This window comes from Corvus brachyrhynchos, unplaced genomic scaffold, assembly GCF_000691975.1.
Source record: "Corvus brachyrhynchos isolate BGI_N302 unplaced genomic scaffold, ASM69197v1 scaffold105, whole genome shotgun sequence".
Taxonomy (NCBI): domain Eukaryota; kingdom Metazoa; phylum Chordata; class Aves; order Passeriformes; family Corvidae; genus Corvus; species Corvus brachyrhynchos.
In genome coordinates, this window is record NW_008238452.1 from 3,588,873 (window position 1) to 3,605,245 (window position 16,373).

Sequence of the window (16,373 nt, forward strand, 5' to 3'; positions counted from 1 at the left end):
CAGGAATGAACAAGTTCCTACTTTGTAAAATAACAATCTTTGTAAAATAACAATACTGCAACTTCAACAAAAAAAAGTTATGTGTTAATTGTCTCCTTCGTATTAAAGAGTGCAACACAGGCTGACTACTTCATGAATGGGTTTTTCCTCCAATACAGACTGTAAACGCATGGAAATTTCCAGGAGGTCTGTCTAATCCAGGAGAAGACATTGGTAAGTTCTAGGAGAACAGGTCAGACATCAACAGAGTTTACAAAGACATGAATACCACTGAAATACAGGGTGACCCACCTCGCTTCTATGATCGATTGTTTCCTTGAATTAATGGTGAACAGATGGAGTGACACAATCCTGGGACCGTAATGGTAATAGCATTATGTTCAGGGTAAAGAAGTTTTGTATTTGTAACATTTACTCTTTTCCACACTTCCTTTTAAGTGCATGCCTGAGGCCAACTAAATTTTTGTAGGCTAGTTGGATATGCTGAAAAATGAGCCAGAAGTGCAGAGGATTAAGGTAATCCATATAGAGCCCAAATAAAACTGAAATAGGGAGCTCTCGGCTCACACTGGAATCCAGGGCAGTGACCTCAGAGATGGACTGAGCAAAAATTTCCAACTCGCCCTTTTTACGTGCAAAACAAGTAAATGCACTTGCTTCCTTCCACCCCCCCTCCACTTGATTAATTTGGACTAAAAGCATCTTGCCACAGGGCCAGTGTGAAGTGCAGGGCCTCAGTCTTGTGGGCACCTGCTCCCAACACAGACACAAGGCACTCCTGTGGTAGGAAACAAGGCTGGTTTGAGGAAACTTCTCATTTCTTTCCAACACACCACATGCTGATGATGAGCACTTCTGAAGTTTATCTTCACAGGTGAATGAACAAGGGTGTTTATGAAAAGAGAGAAAATCTGGCTTTTTTCTCCTTGTATCTCAGCCCTTAAAATCATGATCCATAGGCTGTTAATTCTTAAGCTGTTGAGCCCAGGTTTCCTGACTGTTCCATACCTTAGAAATACCTACTGGTTTAGAAGTCTCCCTACAACAACATGTGTTAGGGTTGTATTACAGTTGTTATTTCAATACATGGAAAAAGCTCCTGGTTATCAGGATATGGCTGAGTTTAGTTTTCGTAACTCATGAGTCATATTTTAAGTCTTTCTGTCAAACCTGGTGATGGAAATCAAAAATACTTGCTGGACATTGTAATGTAACGTGGTGAAATGGATCTGTGTTTTCAAAAGAATCCCAAACGCCATGGCTGTTGTCTAGCCAGGCTCATTCTCACTTCTACTGCCAGCAGCAAAAGGAATTTTGTACTCAAGGGAACAACAAAATGACAGCACTGGCATTCCAGTGGGATTCCCTGCAGGGATGCTGCTGCTGAGAAAGCCAGTGGCCATCCCTCACTTACCAGGTGAGATTCTAGCTGGAGCCTGGACTGAAAACCACCCAGGAAAAAAGTCTCTTACAGCTTCCCTCCTGCCACTTATAAACTACAGAATAATAAAAGTTATGATTCTCTGCATCACATATTACAAGAAGGTATAAATTAGTGAAACATACAATATAACAGGGCCTGATCTTCCTTTTTCATTCTTACATCAAACCTTAAAAACTCAAGTCACTCAAGGGACTAAATTTTAAATTGCAATTAAAAATTGCAATTACAATACTTAAAATCCTTTGGTTACATGAAGTAACAACATGCATGGCTGCCTACTTAAATGAGTGCCAACTGACTCATGCAAGTAACACCAATAGTTTCATAATGCAGATTAAGCAAAGTGCACACATTTTTGTATTTCTGAAACTCCAGCCGTAGTTTCTTCTAGTTTAACTGTCATTAGATATTTATATATATACACACACATTTAAATAAAAGGGAAATGGCACTTCATCTAAAAGCAAAGCTCAAAGCTTAAATGAAATCCCTAATTACTGCATTTTTCTTAACCACAGCCTGCCTCAACACTCCTCATGATCTCAGTTCACTTCTGTGTAAATACAGCCCCCCTGCCCACTAACAAAATCACCTGCCACAGGGAGTTATTTCCAGTATCTGAAACTACCCCTGAAATGTCTATTTTGTTCCCCTCTGACATGCCAAGATGCAAGCTTCCATAGGATGGTGAATCTCTATGGGTCTTTTAAAATGCACTTGCTTTTGGAAGCAAGCCAGCACACATTTCTTACTGAAAATGAACTAACAGGAGCAGGTAACATTGCACAACAGTTCTATCCACTGACCACTCAACCAGACGCGACCAGGTTACATTAATCTGGGAAAAGCCATGTTCAACCTACCAGCAGTTACCCCAGGCAAGTAGGATTTGACTTGGCTACAATGAAACTGCAGACTTTGGGGAAATCAGTGGAATATTAAAAAAACTTATTTGGGACTCAATTTAAGTTGTTACTGAAGAGAAAAATCATCTCTCTGGAGGAGTTCTGGATGGATGGGTGGTTCTCTGGCTGTAATTGCAGCACGCAGACCCTGCAGACCCTTAAAGTTCCTGCTGCGTTTGTGGTGGGGAATGTTAGGACTGACCTCACTCTGTCTGGGGCACACAGAATGTACATGTGCAGCACAGACGCAGCACGTTTCCTCAGGAACAGGCTCTGTGCTGCACTGGTGCTGTGGCATATTTGAAATGTCACCAGACCCTTAAGGTACATCTTGAAAAGGACCTGGCACCACCTTTCACTTTCTGCAAACAGTTTTACACATTTTGTTATCCCTTGGCATGAAAGTGCAGTGAAACTGATCCGATCGAGAGATCTGACATCAGTGCAGGTGCTGCTGCGCAGGGTCTGAACCTGAGACCGGGCAGAGACAAGGAGAGGGATAGGGATCCAAAGGACTGCAAAGACAGTGCAGTGCTGTCTTGGATTAATGGATCAGTGGAACCAGCAGCCATCAGTGTCCCTTTCAAATCACACCCTGTACAGCATTACCAAAGTAATTCTGTAGGATATACACAAGAAAGGCACACAGCAATTACTTTTGTTTGGGGACCAAAACATTAGCTTATCCTTGTGTTGCAAAAACAGACTTACATCCTGAAAACATAATGTAGCAAACAGAATGTGTTGAGTTAGAGGCTTTACACCTTTCCAAAAGGTTTAGAGTGCTAAGTTACTCTCAAACGTATTGCAAGGATTGCTCTTTCCACCCAGGAGACACAGCAGTTCGAGAGGTTTTTGAAGAGACTGGCATCAAGTCAGAGTTCAAGTCCATCCTGAGCATCAGGCAGCAACACGAACACCCCGGAGCCTTCGGGAAGTCGGACATGTACATCATCTGCCGCATGGAGCCCTCCTCCTTCCACATCAGCTTCTGCCAGCACGAGTGCCTGCGGTGTGAGTGGATGGATCTGGAGGAGTTGGCCAGGACGGAAAATGCCACTCCCATCACCAGCAACGTGGCCAAGCTCTTACTGTATGGGTACCGGGAAGGGTTTGATAGGGTTGACATAACCATGAGGGAGTTCCCAGCTGTCTACACAGGCCTGTTCTACAAACTCTACCACAGGGAACTGCCCGAGTCCTACAGAAACATGACATCATAGCAACACATTTCACATTTCCTTATAGTAATAATTTAGAATTATTATTGCAGTGTTGCATATTAAAATTATCCATGGACTTCTTTTTAGGTAATTACTAGAAAGTAATTATTCTCTAATAAGCCAAGATATAAATTATTTTTAAAGGTAATGGTTGCCATGAGTGTGCATCAGGTTTGTTCTCTACCCCGTAAAGCAAGCATAAGCTAAATAAAATACATAGATACCTAGCAGAAAACAGAAGTTACTGATCCTGAAAATACATTCCCCAAGTCACTTTACCTCCACACACACTGGCACAGTGGGTTTAAAGAGCAATATAAAGACAGTATGAAACATTCATGGTTTAATCTGGTATCTGCAAAAGTAGTTATAATATCAGCAAATAATTGCTTATAGTCTGCTACTTCGGAGAGGAGTAGGAAAGGCGATGTTTTTAGTGCTGTGTGGCACTGGTGTTCAGAATCTGCCATGGAAATCAGCTTTTAGCAGACATGGGAAGGAAAAGGATAGCTTTCTGTCCAGGTCCAGTTTTTGGTCCAGGTTTGTACTGTCCAGTTCTTTTCAGTGCCACGTACCAGTCCGAGTATTTCCGTGACCGGTAAGTGTTATAGTTATTGGATTCCAAACGCTCAAAAAAGAAACATTCTTCTGTTGCGTATTTCTAAAAGGGAAAAGAAAACGCATTACTGGTGTAGCACCACAAATCAATTCTTCACATTCAGGGGGAGTAACTTAACAAGAATATAAGCAGTACCTGTGGTTTTAAGAAATAGAGATTAACTGTTTCACGACTGAAGAAAGATACTTACTGTGAAAATATTGTTAAAACTACCTACAAGAAGAGGTTTGACCTATGGTTCATTTATTGTCTCTAACACAGATCAAGCAGCTTTTTATTTGCTTTTAGTGTGTAATTCTTTGTTCTGATCAGAAAATGTATAAAGAAGCCTTTAAGAACAAAAACTTTAAGCAGAGTATAGACAATTCAGTACAACTGCCCAAGCTGGAAATTCAAGCAGAGACACCATCAAAAAAGGGTGAAGAAAATCCTTATTTCTCCCCAAAGCATACTTGATACCAGTGCTTTCCTACAGGATGCTGTCAATTTTCACATAAACCCCATCATTTAGGTGACAAATGGCAGTTCAGGCTTCATGAACTATGTATTTTTTAACATCTGCCAAAGGCGACATTTCAGGAGCTGGACTGCTTTCCAGCAAGAGCGGGATGCCAGCCACTGCACTGTCAGTCTCAGCACCTGGAAAAACCCTGGATAGCTGTGGTTTTTTCCTTCAAATACACTTCATTCCAGGCTGCACTCAGAGTGCTGATCTGGCAGCAGAAGCGTTCACAGCACTTCGTGAAACACCTGAACTCCACTAACTAAATGCAGGTTATTCTCACAAACATTCTTGGAACACAGTTTTAATCCATAACATCAAAAGACAAGAATTTCCCTTCAGGTCAAGTTCCTGGAGTCTGGTAAAACCTGGCCGATCGCAGCAAAACCACATAAGCATGACAGAACAAACAGGTCATATCCTTAAATAACAAATTATTTATAAATATAATATAATATAATAATAAAATACAAGTTAGTCAAAACTCTTCCTTCCATGGGAAGTTTGGGAAATTTCTTCATTAAATGAAATAATCACATTTCATTCTATAAAGTCAAAGTATTTCATTCTTATAATAAACTTGAAAGTCAAAATAAGCCACATCAGAGGGGAAATGGTTCAGTTTTTCCATCAAAAATCTGATGGAACAAATGCATTTCTGCACAAATATTTCCAGTTAAAAGAGCATTTTCCAAGGGGAGGTTTTGACTATCTGCATTCATAACCAGCCATTTCCTCCAGTGGTAGAGATCTCCTCTCCCCCACACTGAGTCTGTTAGTAAAGAGCAAGAAAATGCTCCATAAAAGCTGCAGCATCCAGGTTTCCAGACAAGAACATGACCCATTGCACCTCCACATAGATCACCAGGGTGAGCAGTGATCCACAGGCTGTGCAGTAAATCATCTTGCAGAGCCCAGCTCAGAACAAACCCTGCAGCATGTCTCAACAAGTAATTACAAAAACATCCAACAAGACGAAAAACAGGCCTGAATAATAATTTGCAAACATAGTTCCAAAGATGTTGATTTATTTGTAACAAGGACACTATGCAAATTGATCCTGGACACTGAAGAGTAATTAAAAAAACCCAGACTAAAAAGGACAGAATAGTACTTGAGTGACTGATGGATAAGAGGACTAAATTACGTGTTTAGAAATGAAAGTTCCATAATGTCTTAAATTTCAGCAGTGTTTCACCATGTGCAATTCACCACAAACATTTCCAGTGTACACTCTTTGCAAGCTCTCGTGAAACACAGCCCTGCTCGAACTGAACAAGAGACGCTGGCAATTAGAAACAGTTTCCTGATTGTGTTCAGAGGCAGAAAATGGTAAAGGCACAGCCAGCCACAGACTGTTGGAAGTCACAGTGCAGAAATCCTCATGGAAAAACATTGCCAGTGCTACAGAAAACAGCCATGAAATTGCAGCAGCGTTTGTTAGGCTGGTTGGAGGAAAAGAAAAAAATTCTTAAAAGAGTAAGAGGGTTTCCACCTATGCATAACAACGTTGTGTGCAGCAAACATGATTCAAGTAATACCCATTTCCGGAAACAACACAAAAGAAAAAAGTTTTATAAGCTCAAGTGAGAAGCACAAAGTGACCCAACTTTACATATTCTGCAAGAGTAAGTCCGAGTGAACGGATGATACTTTCCGAGCATTTTGCTTTACAGGAACTACAGCTAAAACTGCTGCAAGGGAAGCATGTTCTACAACCAAACCCACCATGCAGCAGCAGGTCAGAAACCCCAAATATAAACACACCCCTGTGTGTTTTGTTTAATTTTACAAATGGTGCTAAACACCCTATTTTGACACTTCGCAGTCGCTCAGGGTACGGACTGCAATTAGAATGGGAAGCCAAATGCCACCGCACCAGCACCACAGGAAATTCCCAATTATCCTTAATTCAAGAATAGCACAGTGGACAACTCCTCACATTTTCTTCAACTGAGCTGTCACACAATATCCGAGTAACTTGAAGCAGGTTCTTTAACTGCATTCCTGAGCCCACACAAAACTCCCTGGAGCCAGAGCAGAGGAGCGCCCCAGGGAGCCCTGCTCCTGTAAAACTACGTTCAGTCTCATTTCATGGAGGCAGAGAAAGGGAATCAGAAGCAATTTCTGCAGCCCCTGGCACAGGTCTTTCATTAGCTGCAGTTCAGTCAGGGTTAGGAATGCACATTGTTAACCCCAGCCATCGGGAGGGAATTGCACAGAGACTGAATGGGGCTGTGTGAATACACCAAAGCACCAATGATTACTGCAAACCGAAATTCTGGCAGAGTAGATGCCCTGCAGTGGTGCTTCACCAGGCACTGAAGGTTAAAATATGGATGAGGGGTTTACAGTGTCTATGTCTCATAAGCAAAATGAATGTAACTGCAGCTCCTAACGCAAAATTTATCATCTGGCTCGGAGAGACATTAACTTCCAGAGTCTGCTGCACACACCGGCTTTAAAACACAGCTAAAAATTCAGCTGATACCAATAAAACACACCAGAGTTTAAACTAAAACTAGTCTCACTAGAGAGCAGTTTAATTTACCCACATTTATATAACTTTTTAAATTTTATCATAACATTTTCAAAAATATTCTTCTTGCCAGTTTTCTACTTAGGAAGTAGAAGTGCCCAAAAAAACCTTGATCCTCTACAAAGGAAAATGAGAAAACAATTTATACAGATTAGTATCACGAAAGTAATTTTTTAAAAGAAATTGGCTTTACTTTCCACTTCAAAGAGGTCTTTTAAAATCACTTTATGTGAAAGTAAGTGAAAGAGGAAAAAATTACTCCTGAGGGTAAAAATACAAACACTCCATTCTTCATTTGTTTTTATAATTTCCTGATCACTGTGATTTTTTTTTCTCAGACAAGCCATTCCTGTTAAATTTTTCAGCTCCTGGGTAGGGCAAAAATACCCAACTCCTCTAGCTCCTATTTCAAGTAATTGACAGAAGCTGTGCAGCGCTCATTTCGCCTGATAAATCCCACACTGAGCAGCTGAGTAACTCCCGCAGGAAGAGAGGCTACTCCACACAGCGAGGGCAGGACACACCAACACACACAGAGACATCAGGAAAGTGCTGCTTACCAAGGCCAGCAATCTGCCATCCTCCTTCATGGCCAGGAAGCGATTGGCACTGACACCTTTGATGGACACCACTCCTCGTTCCTCCGCCTGAAGCTGCAGCTTGACTGCGAACAAAAACAAAAGACAAAAGGTTTCATAGCCATCGTGGGATCACAGCACTTGACAGTCACTGCTTCAAACCCTGCACCATAGAAAGCTTCAGCTTGCAATGGGAATAAATTTTCAACCTTTGGCTTTCTGAATCCATTTTTATAAATGGCAATGGTGAGATTGAGTTATTCCATCTTCATTTCACAAAAAGGCAACTTAAAAACCCATTAAATTCCTTGAAAGCCCACTTAGGGCACAATCAACTGCTCCCAGAAAATAGAAATTTTTCACGGCAGTTTTTCCAGAGGTATCTCTCAATGTTTGCGCAACAGCATCGGACAGTGAACGTACACAGCTCTGTACAGGCTGTCGGCGAGTCTGGGCTGCAGCTGAGACTATTCAGGTCCGTATCACTGCCTAAGGGTTCTGGCAGTTCCCAATAGAGAAATATCCGTTAGTTTACCTCATCCATCCAACAAGTGGGTGGAACAAACAAACAGAACTGCAGCAATAGGTGAAGGCAGCAAAGGCACAGGAAACAGCGTTACACAAATCAGGAACGTGTTTTGCTTCAATTAAAAGAAATTAAAGATTGTATAGAAAGGAAAACCTGTAAGGTCCTATCACACAGCTTTTAGCTACTACCTGTGGGTTACTAGCACAAAGCCTTAACTGATTTCTGTAGCCACAAATCAAACTCGGTAGTTTGGATGAGCATCTGAAAGCTTCCCCTTCTGCCTGCCCTTGCCCGTTGTATACAACATCTCGGGCAAGAGCTCCCTTCACCCACCTGCTTTGGTGCAGCAGGTACTTTATTCTGTTTGGAGATGCAGTTTTAAATAGCTTGGGCTTTTCAGCCACCAGAATAAAAGCCTGAAGTGACTGTAAATTTTGGAGAAAGAGCATCTCTTGAGATTCAGAGAGAGGTTGTTGCTTATTTGGCTTTTTGTGGAAGGGGAAGAGACAGCACTGAAGAAAACAACCAAAACTCCTACAACAGGAATACAGGGACAAGAAACCGTTGAACTGTTGGGGTAATTGCTGCAAACCCTTTTTCAGGGTACAAGTAAAAAGTCAGGCGCAATTTCATCTCAGAATCAAGTATCCAAAATACAGCCCTCACAAGTTATGAGGCCAAAATCAGACTTGTGAACAGCTCCAAACACTTCAGTGTAACTCCTTAGCCTCTGGGGAAGCTACAATGTGGAAAAGTGCTCTGGGCAGGGACTGTGGGAAATAGACTTTTGAGATGTGCCCAAGCACACAGCTTTCACCACACACTTAACAAGAAACAGCTGTGGAACAGCTGAAAATTAATATTAATTACTGTAGTACTGACTTATTATGCTTCATGACTTTCTCTGGACAAAAACACACACGAAATCCTACAACATCACACCAGGCCAGAAGTTCAAATTCTGTGAAAATAAACTTCTGGTAAAGGTTTCTAAGTCCTGTAAAAATTTGTATAGTTTGGAGAAGCTTGTGAGAAGAAAAAAAAGCCCCAAGGTTTTCCTGCAGAGTTTGAAAAGAGCTGCAATACTCAAAGCCCCAAAATGAAAATCAGCTTCACTGGATTTTCCTCTCCAACTCCAAAAACACATGAACAAACAGAGCCAGAGTAATACTGTGAGTTTTCCAGGTTTCAGCATTATTTTATGGCTTTATTAATGCAGTGAATATTTGCCACAGGGTTACACTGAGCTGAAGATGCCAAGATACAACACAGCCTTACTAATCCAACACATTTTGACCACATGATCATCACCAGAAGTGACAATTTTAGGTTTAACTCACTCCAACTAAACTGGTTGTTAGAGAAATGTATCACTTGACACCGATGATCTGCATCTTTTGCAGCCTTTAATCACCAACAGCAACAGTTCAGACTCCATTCATCATTTCACATTTACTCCCAATACTTGTTCTCAGCATAACTGAACCTCAAAACCCAATTCATGAATGTCAAATAATTAAGACATCTGTAGCCCAAAAAAAGTAGCAGAGATTGTTATGAAAGAGCTCCTTAACCAAGGGCTAAAAAGGCCCATTTTCCCAGATATTCTTGCAATCCTCTGAGGGCCCCTCTAGCACAGCAGTGAGTTATTTCCCTGTTCCCGTTCATGCCCCGCAATCCACGAGGAACCCAAGCACAAGGCTCTGCCTGATGCCTGCTGGTGTTGTGACAACACAGAGCTCGCCTGCTGAGAAAACATCCCCAGGGCTGGGGCTTCACCAGTTTTTAAATAAATAACTGGTCATCACCAAGTTATTAAATAAAACAGTACAACCAACTCAAAGGACTGAGGAAATTTACAGCTCTTATTAAAGACTTTCTTTTCTATCATAATAAGCTTAATAGAATCATTCTGCCAAGTAAGAAGGAATGAATTGCAAGATGTACAAATGCACTTTTACACCAGCAGAGAAACTCTGAGTGACGTAGCTCGAGTGAATCTATGGTGCCTTCCAGTACTATAAAAATGGATAGAGAGGGAACAGTTTTTTTCCCAACAATACACAGAGGTTCTGTTAGAGATTCATATTCACTGATGTTCTGGCCGAACAACACCATGAGCTACACCGTCCAACCCATATTTCCACTGGAACCAGTACAACTTGTGGCACTAAAGGAAGCTGGACCACACTGCAAAAGGCACTGAAATGCTCTTTCACAGGATATGTGGCCAGGACAGATGTACAAGCTGAATGTTAAACTGAACAGTGTATTTAAGAGGCTTACAAATGGGCATTTCACAACTCGGAGAGACTTTTCTAAGAATATGGAAGTTGAAAAGTGGTCTTTAATAGCATTGTGGTCAGCAAGGTTTCAGATTTCTGTTAAAAAATGGATCTTCCTTGCTTTTCTTAGAGATCTCAAAAAAAAAAAAAATTCCAAGGCAGTTTTGCAGAGTCCAGTGCAGAAAATAATTATAAGGACAAGTAGCTAGACAGGAAAGCTGTTAGCAAATGCAGAGAATAGAGAAAACATGGACATTTTCCAAAAGTACTTTTATTGTTCTGAGCACTAGAACTGGAAAATCACACGTACAATGCAAACTCTCAGGCCCTTTTACAGTTCTAACAAACCAAAGCTTTAGAGTGGCCCAGACCCAGTTACACTGCACAACTTAAATGGTCCCAAATGGTTTCACTGCTCTGCATCACAAAGGGTTTGGCCAAAAATCTCCTTCAAAAGTGGTTCATTTCAAAGAGCTTGGCAAAATCTCCCAACTTAATACTTCAGAAAAACAGAGCTGCTCATTCTGGAAGTTGCTCACGGCTGTGCTGGTACTACCTTTTGACATCCAGTGGGAATCTGCTGGCAAGCCCTTCACCCAGGGCAATCCCTGTGAGCAAAACCACGTGCTGGTATTTCACTCACAGCAGCTGCACTGGCTAAGATGTTCTGGGGCAGGAGAATGCCACAGGATCAGTAAGGAAAAGGGAAAATAAAGGTCACAGGGAGAAGAGAAAGCGACAAACACATTAGGAATAAAATAAAATAAAATAAAATAAAATAAAATAAAATAAAATAAAATAAAATAAAATAAAATAAAATAAAATGCAGACAAAAAAAGCAAAGAGCAGTGAAGATGGGGCAGGGTAAAGGGCAGTACAGGAGGGTGCTGTACTGGAGCATGAGGCAAACACACATCTGAAGTAGGTGGAATTTGAGGATGTATTAGCCAAAGGGATTCATAAAATCCCCATTTTCCTACTCCTCCACAAGGAAATGGGAACTCTAACCACTATATCAGAGAAACCTTAAAGTAAAAACCAACTATGAGCCTCTGGCTTTGCACACATTTACACAGCAAATAAAGGTTTGATTACAGCCTCAGCTGCATTTTCACTATAACACACCTAGCAAACAGCCTACCCACAGACTTTAGTGCAGACTAAAGCTACGAGTACCAGCCCCAGTACCAGAATCACAGAAAACTCGGGTCAGAAGGAGTCTGTCTAGTTCAGCCTCCAGCTCAAGAGCCTCCATCACTTCACAGTGAGAACTCTGCTTGCCACACTGAAGCTAAGGGAGCAGCTCAGGGGAAGAGAAGACCAATTGGATACTATTTCAACCCCTGTTTTCGCTAATATTCAGCTGCTTTATTGGAACTAAAAAGGTCACAAGCAAAACGCCTCTCAGTTTATGAGAAGGGAGAGTTTCTGTACCCCCCAAAAATCCCAGGCTGCACGTCTCTGGATCAATGACTAGTGTTACTACAGTCTGCTGTGGAAAAGCTCAGCCCCAGCCAAAGGCTCAGGGCCCATCTCCAACATATTTGCAGAGGCCCTGTAAGGAAAATCCTTCCACGAGGCCCCTGAGTGACACTGCGGTGAAGCTGCAGCGCCAGCTCCCATCGCCCACCCTCCTGCACCTACGTGCCCACAGGAAAGCACAAAGCAGCTATTTTGCAGTCTCACTGCAGAGGTGGGTCAGCTCCAGAGGGAATAAGCATCAGAAATGCAAGGAAGTTCACAAAGAAAAGGAAGGGAAAAGTGAGACTCAACAACGTTTCGCTAAATGCATCACCCTACAGCCGAATTTCTGCCATACTCTGTGGCTGAAGTTGGCCATTCCTTCATGCTCGGGGGCAACATCTAGTCCCAGACAGGTGTCCAAGCAAAACACAAGGAGTCAGACGTGCTTGCTCCACACCTAACACGTCAAACCCTCCCAAACCCAGGGGCTGCTTCAAAGCTACACATGCGTTTACAAACATACATATATTAACACCCCCATTCTGGCATTTCCTGCCTGCTGGACCAGATCCAAACCCGAGCCCACGAGCTGGTGATGCCTACTGTAACATATCTCCAGGAATTACAAAAATCCTTGTCTCTCTGTCCCACAACAGTCTCTGACAGTTTCTGATATCTCTTTCTCAAAGGTACACTAAGCAATTTAACATCTGCTATTTGATAAGCGCTGACATACGAGGCATCCTCAAGTCTTCAGACCGCGAACAAGAGAACGACTTGCTCACTTTCATACGCTCATGGCAAAATTGAGCCACTGCCAGAGTCACTGAAGCACACGCTGCCTAAAACCTGGAACACACGTGAGGGGGAGAGAGGAGAAACAGAGATGAGAAACAGCCAGCAAATCTTACCAGGAGAGGTGGGCTGCTAATAAACCAAACCATTAGGATTGCAACAAAAACAATCAAGCACACGGAGTGTCACAGTGAGAAACAGTGAGTCACACTCCCATACAAAGGCACATTTCTTTGCTTTTGCATGACAACATTCTAAGTGTATCTTTTTCCTTTTTACCAGCCAGAGGCATAAAACCACTCGCAGACAGACCCAAGGTCTCCAAAATGTAAACATCTACAACAAAAATACACACTCCTGAAACAAAAACACTTCAGGAAGTTCCGGTTACACTTAAGAGTAAACCAAGGCTTTAAGCAGAACAGTAATTTGTGTAACTGTTGAAGCATCGACCCGCTAATCTAATCAACCACATTAACATGAACATTCCCAGATTTATTTAAGAGTTTTCACCTTTTTAAGTAGTACAGATAGTGAATACAATGGAAATTATTTCCCTTTTCAGGTTACTCACCTATTCTGATTTATATCTTGACATCAATTCCTACAAATATCCAGCTCTACCTAACATGCACCTGTGGCACTGGGAATCCTCCCCACGAAACACTGATTACCAAATACACAGCATTCTCTGGTGCTCCCTATAAATATCATATAAAAGACAGTAAAGTCATCCTGCAGAACAGTAATTTCAGAACAGTGTGACATCCAACACTTCTGGCACCAGTGTGACACTGTGCTCCTTGCCTGTGTGCCCACATGTAAAACACGCACAGCCACGCTTCTCCATTTCTCACAGCTCGCATAATCTGGTTCATCAAACCTAATCAAGCCCTTTAAAAATGTCATGCAAAAGCAAATCCAGAGTTTCTGGATTCTGCTTACAAAGCACAACTTGGGCATTTTGTGCTGCCGAGTAAAGTAAACAGCAATTGCTTCGAGTTATGAAAGGATTTAATACGCCAGAAACTCCAAGTCACCATCATGTAAAACCCTTCTAAATGCCTTCTGCCACACTGTTTGCTGACTCCTTGGCATTGCAGATGAACTGATGCATCTTTGGAAGTCAAGAGAGCAAAACCAAACAGAAAAAATACCTAACTTTACCAGAGAAGAACTTCATTCATTACTGGGTACAGGTAATAAAGCTTAGTCTCCAAATTACCAGTATTTTCACCCCAAATTCTTGATTTAGAAAAATGTTTCAGGGTTTCCTTATGAAAATAATGCATGCCTGCTCACATGTAGTTTTTTAAGACTTTTCCTAAAGGGCTTTTCTTAGAAAGGGTAAGGCAATCCCCCATGTTGCTTTCATTTGCTTTCGCTTCATTTAGTATTCACTGAAGTAAATCGTAGAATAACCACTTTTGGGTGCTCAACTTTAGAACAAAGCTGGTGCAATTGTTCAGCCAACTCAGCCATATCAGAAGACACATACAGAACTTGCAGAAATTCAGCTTTATGTGTACTGTGCGTTCACTCATCTTGTAACTATGGCCTGTTTTTCACTTGCAGCAAAACAAGCACATAAAACCAGGGACAACCTAAGGCAAACACGGAACGGCATTTCAGAAGATGGAAAAGGTAAAATGTCTCATTTTTAGAAGGTATTTTGTAGTGTCCCTCCTCCAGGTACAACTCACACAACTACTCAGCAGTACTCAGTATTTCAGGGCTGTGACTGATGTCGGAGCAGTAACACATGAGATGAAAGGAAAAGACTGCCAGAGCAGTGGTGAGACACTGCCAACCCATAGGCTCAGTAAGCCTCACTGTCACAGTTGGAAAGGAAAAGCTGGATTTTAGGAATGCCAAGAAGAATCAGTAAATTGGATCAGAGAGTCTGGAGCACACTGGTGAAAGAGGAACTCCATCAGGCACCAGGGTGTAGAGAGACGGCACAGCAGACAGGGGGAGCAAGAAGGAACAACCCCATACAGAGGAGCTCCTGTGAATTAAGCTGCCTTTTAGAGCTGATTGCTCTTAACCTGGCCAAAAGGTTGAGACAGTGACTACGCTGGGTTTGCACTTCCCCTATCTCCAATACCAGTGAAACTGATCACTGAGACTTTAATAAATATTTATGCAAAAAGTCAAAAGAAAACCCCAATCAAAAGCCATGCATGTGCACACACAGTATTGCACTGGTGCCTGCCCATCTCCTTTATTGCAAGGACAGTGCAAATGCCACATTAAGCCCAGAGTCTTACTTCATCCTCCTATTTCATCCCCTTCCATCAAGCTGTGTGACCACCCTGTGCTGACCTTTAAATAAAGCATCCACAGGGGAACAGCAGGCACTGCAGTGAAGGACAAGAGTTGTCAATCACTGCTGACCCAGCTCAGTAATGGATCCCAGTCTTCACAAAAAGACTCTAATTTGCTTTTGAATGCAGCCTTGCTTGAGTAAAGAGTTTTCTTTATAAGAAACCAAATTCCTTAACTGAAAATAAAACACACAGTGCATATTTGGGTAACACTCCTCACTTTTATTCTGAAGACATTCACCATACTAAGAAGGGACACGAGCACTTTCCTGACAACAAAAGAGAGACCTTGGAAGCTTTCAAGAGAGACCTTGCAGCTTGGAAGAACCTACCTGGCTCCCTGCTGCTTCAGCCAGACCATCGCTAGTGCTCATATTCTGGTTTAGATTTATGTGATGGTTTCAATGTCCACAATGCTCCTGACATCCCTGCAAGACGATGCTCCTGAAGTACACCAGCTACAAGCACTGGCCATCACACTGTCTCACCCTAACCACATCAAAGCAGCAGCCAGGCATCCCACTCCTAGCGGCGTTTTCTCCTAATAAAACATCACACAGACAATATTGATCCATGGGACTAGAGCCTGATCACTGGAAAACACCTTACCACCACTGATACTTGCTGTAGCACAGTTAAGTGCTCTGGAAGATGCTACTGCTTCAAGCAGTAAAGCAAGCAGAAGGTTAGGACTGAAACAAATAGCACCTGGCAACGAGGCAGTTCTGAGCACCTCTTCAGCTTTGAGGAATTCCTGCATTTCTAAGGACGTGAGAATTGTACATCTTTTTCCTCCATTTTCCTGAATGAACTACATTACCATTAGCAAAACATCCATAGTGGATCTGTAAACATCTGTAAAAACCACAAAATGAATCCTTCCTATTTACATACTCCGAGGCATGGCCAGGAGCACGTTCAACTGTTTATCCCAACTGCTCCATGACAGGTGGAATCCACATACTATTTCCCAGGAACTGCTCAGCCTAACAGGTCTGTGCAGCAGGATTCCCTAGAGACTGCTCAACAGAAGTGCCAGCCTCTCCCATACAGCCCCTATATGGCCCCCAGTGGCTGTTTCTCCACACTAACCCATGTTCCTCGTTTTGCATCCATCTCTGTTCCCACAGGTACCAGTAGGCCCCATGGAGAAACTGCACACA

General features: G+C 42.2%; 2 protein-coding genes and 1 long non-coding RNA gene across 6 annotated transcripts in view; 2 read left to right on the plus strand and 1 right to left on the minus strand.

Moving 5' to 3' along the window:
* The window catches only part of NUDT6 (nudix hydrolase 6), a gene marked incomplete at its 5' end in the record, with an annotated part of 11,054 nt that extends 7,397 nt beyond the window's left edge, over positions 1-3,657 (plus strand). The window contains 2 exons of the mRNA XM_017736894.1: positions 159-213; positions 3,181-3,657. Of these exons, the coding sequence (XP_017592383.1) occupies positions 159-213; positions 3,181-3,572 (447 nt within the window). The remainder of the gene's footprint in view (positions 1-158; positions 214-3,180) is intronic.
* Positions 3,658-3,900: 243 nt separating this feature from the next.
* Positions 3,901-16,373, minus strand: part of BBS12 (Bardet-Biedl syndrome 12) — a 48,232-nt gene continuing 35,759 nt past the window's right edge. For all 4 annotated transcript variants that reach the window (XM_017736899.1, XM_017736898.1, XM_017736901.1 and 1 more), the window contains exons 3-4: positions 7,793-7,896; positions 3,901-4,233 (exon numbers count right to left, since the gene is read on the minus strand). In XM_017736899.1, the coding sequence (XP_017592388.1) occupies positions 4,048-4,233; positions 7,793-7,896 (290 nt within the window). In that variant the 3' untranslated portion in view covers positions 3,901-4,047. The remainder of the gene's footprint in view (positions 4,234-7,792; positions 7,897-16,373) is intronic.
* LOC108447319 overlaps positions 11,454-16,373 on the plus strand; it is an 8,778-nt gene continuing 3,858 nt past the window's right edge. The window contains exon 1 of the long non-coding RNA XR_001862813.1: positions 11,454-14,527. This is a non-coding gene — a long non-coding RNA (uncharacterized LOC108447319). The remainder of the gene's footprint in view (positions 14,528-16,373) is intronic.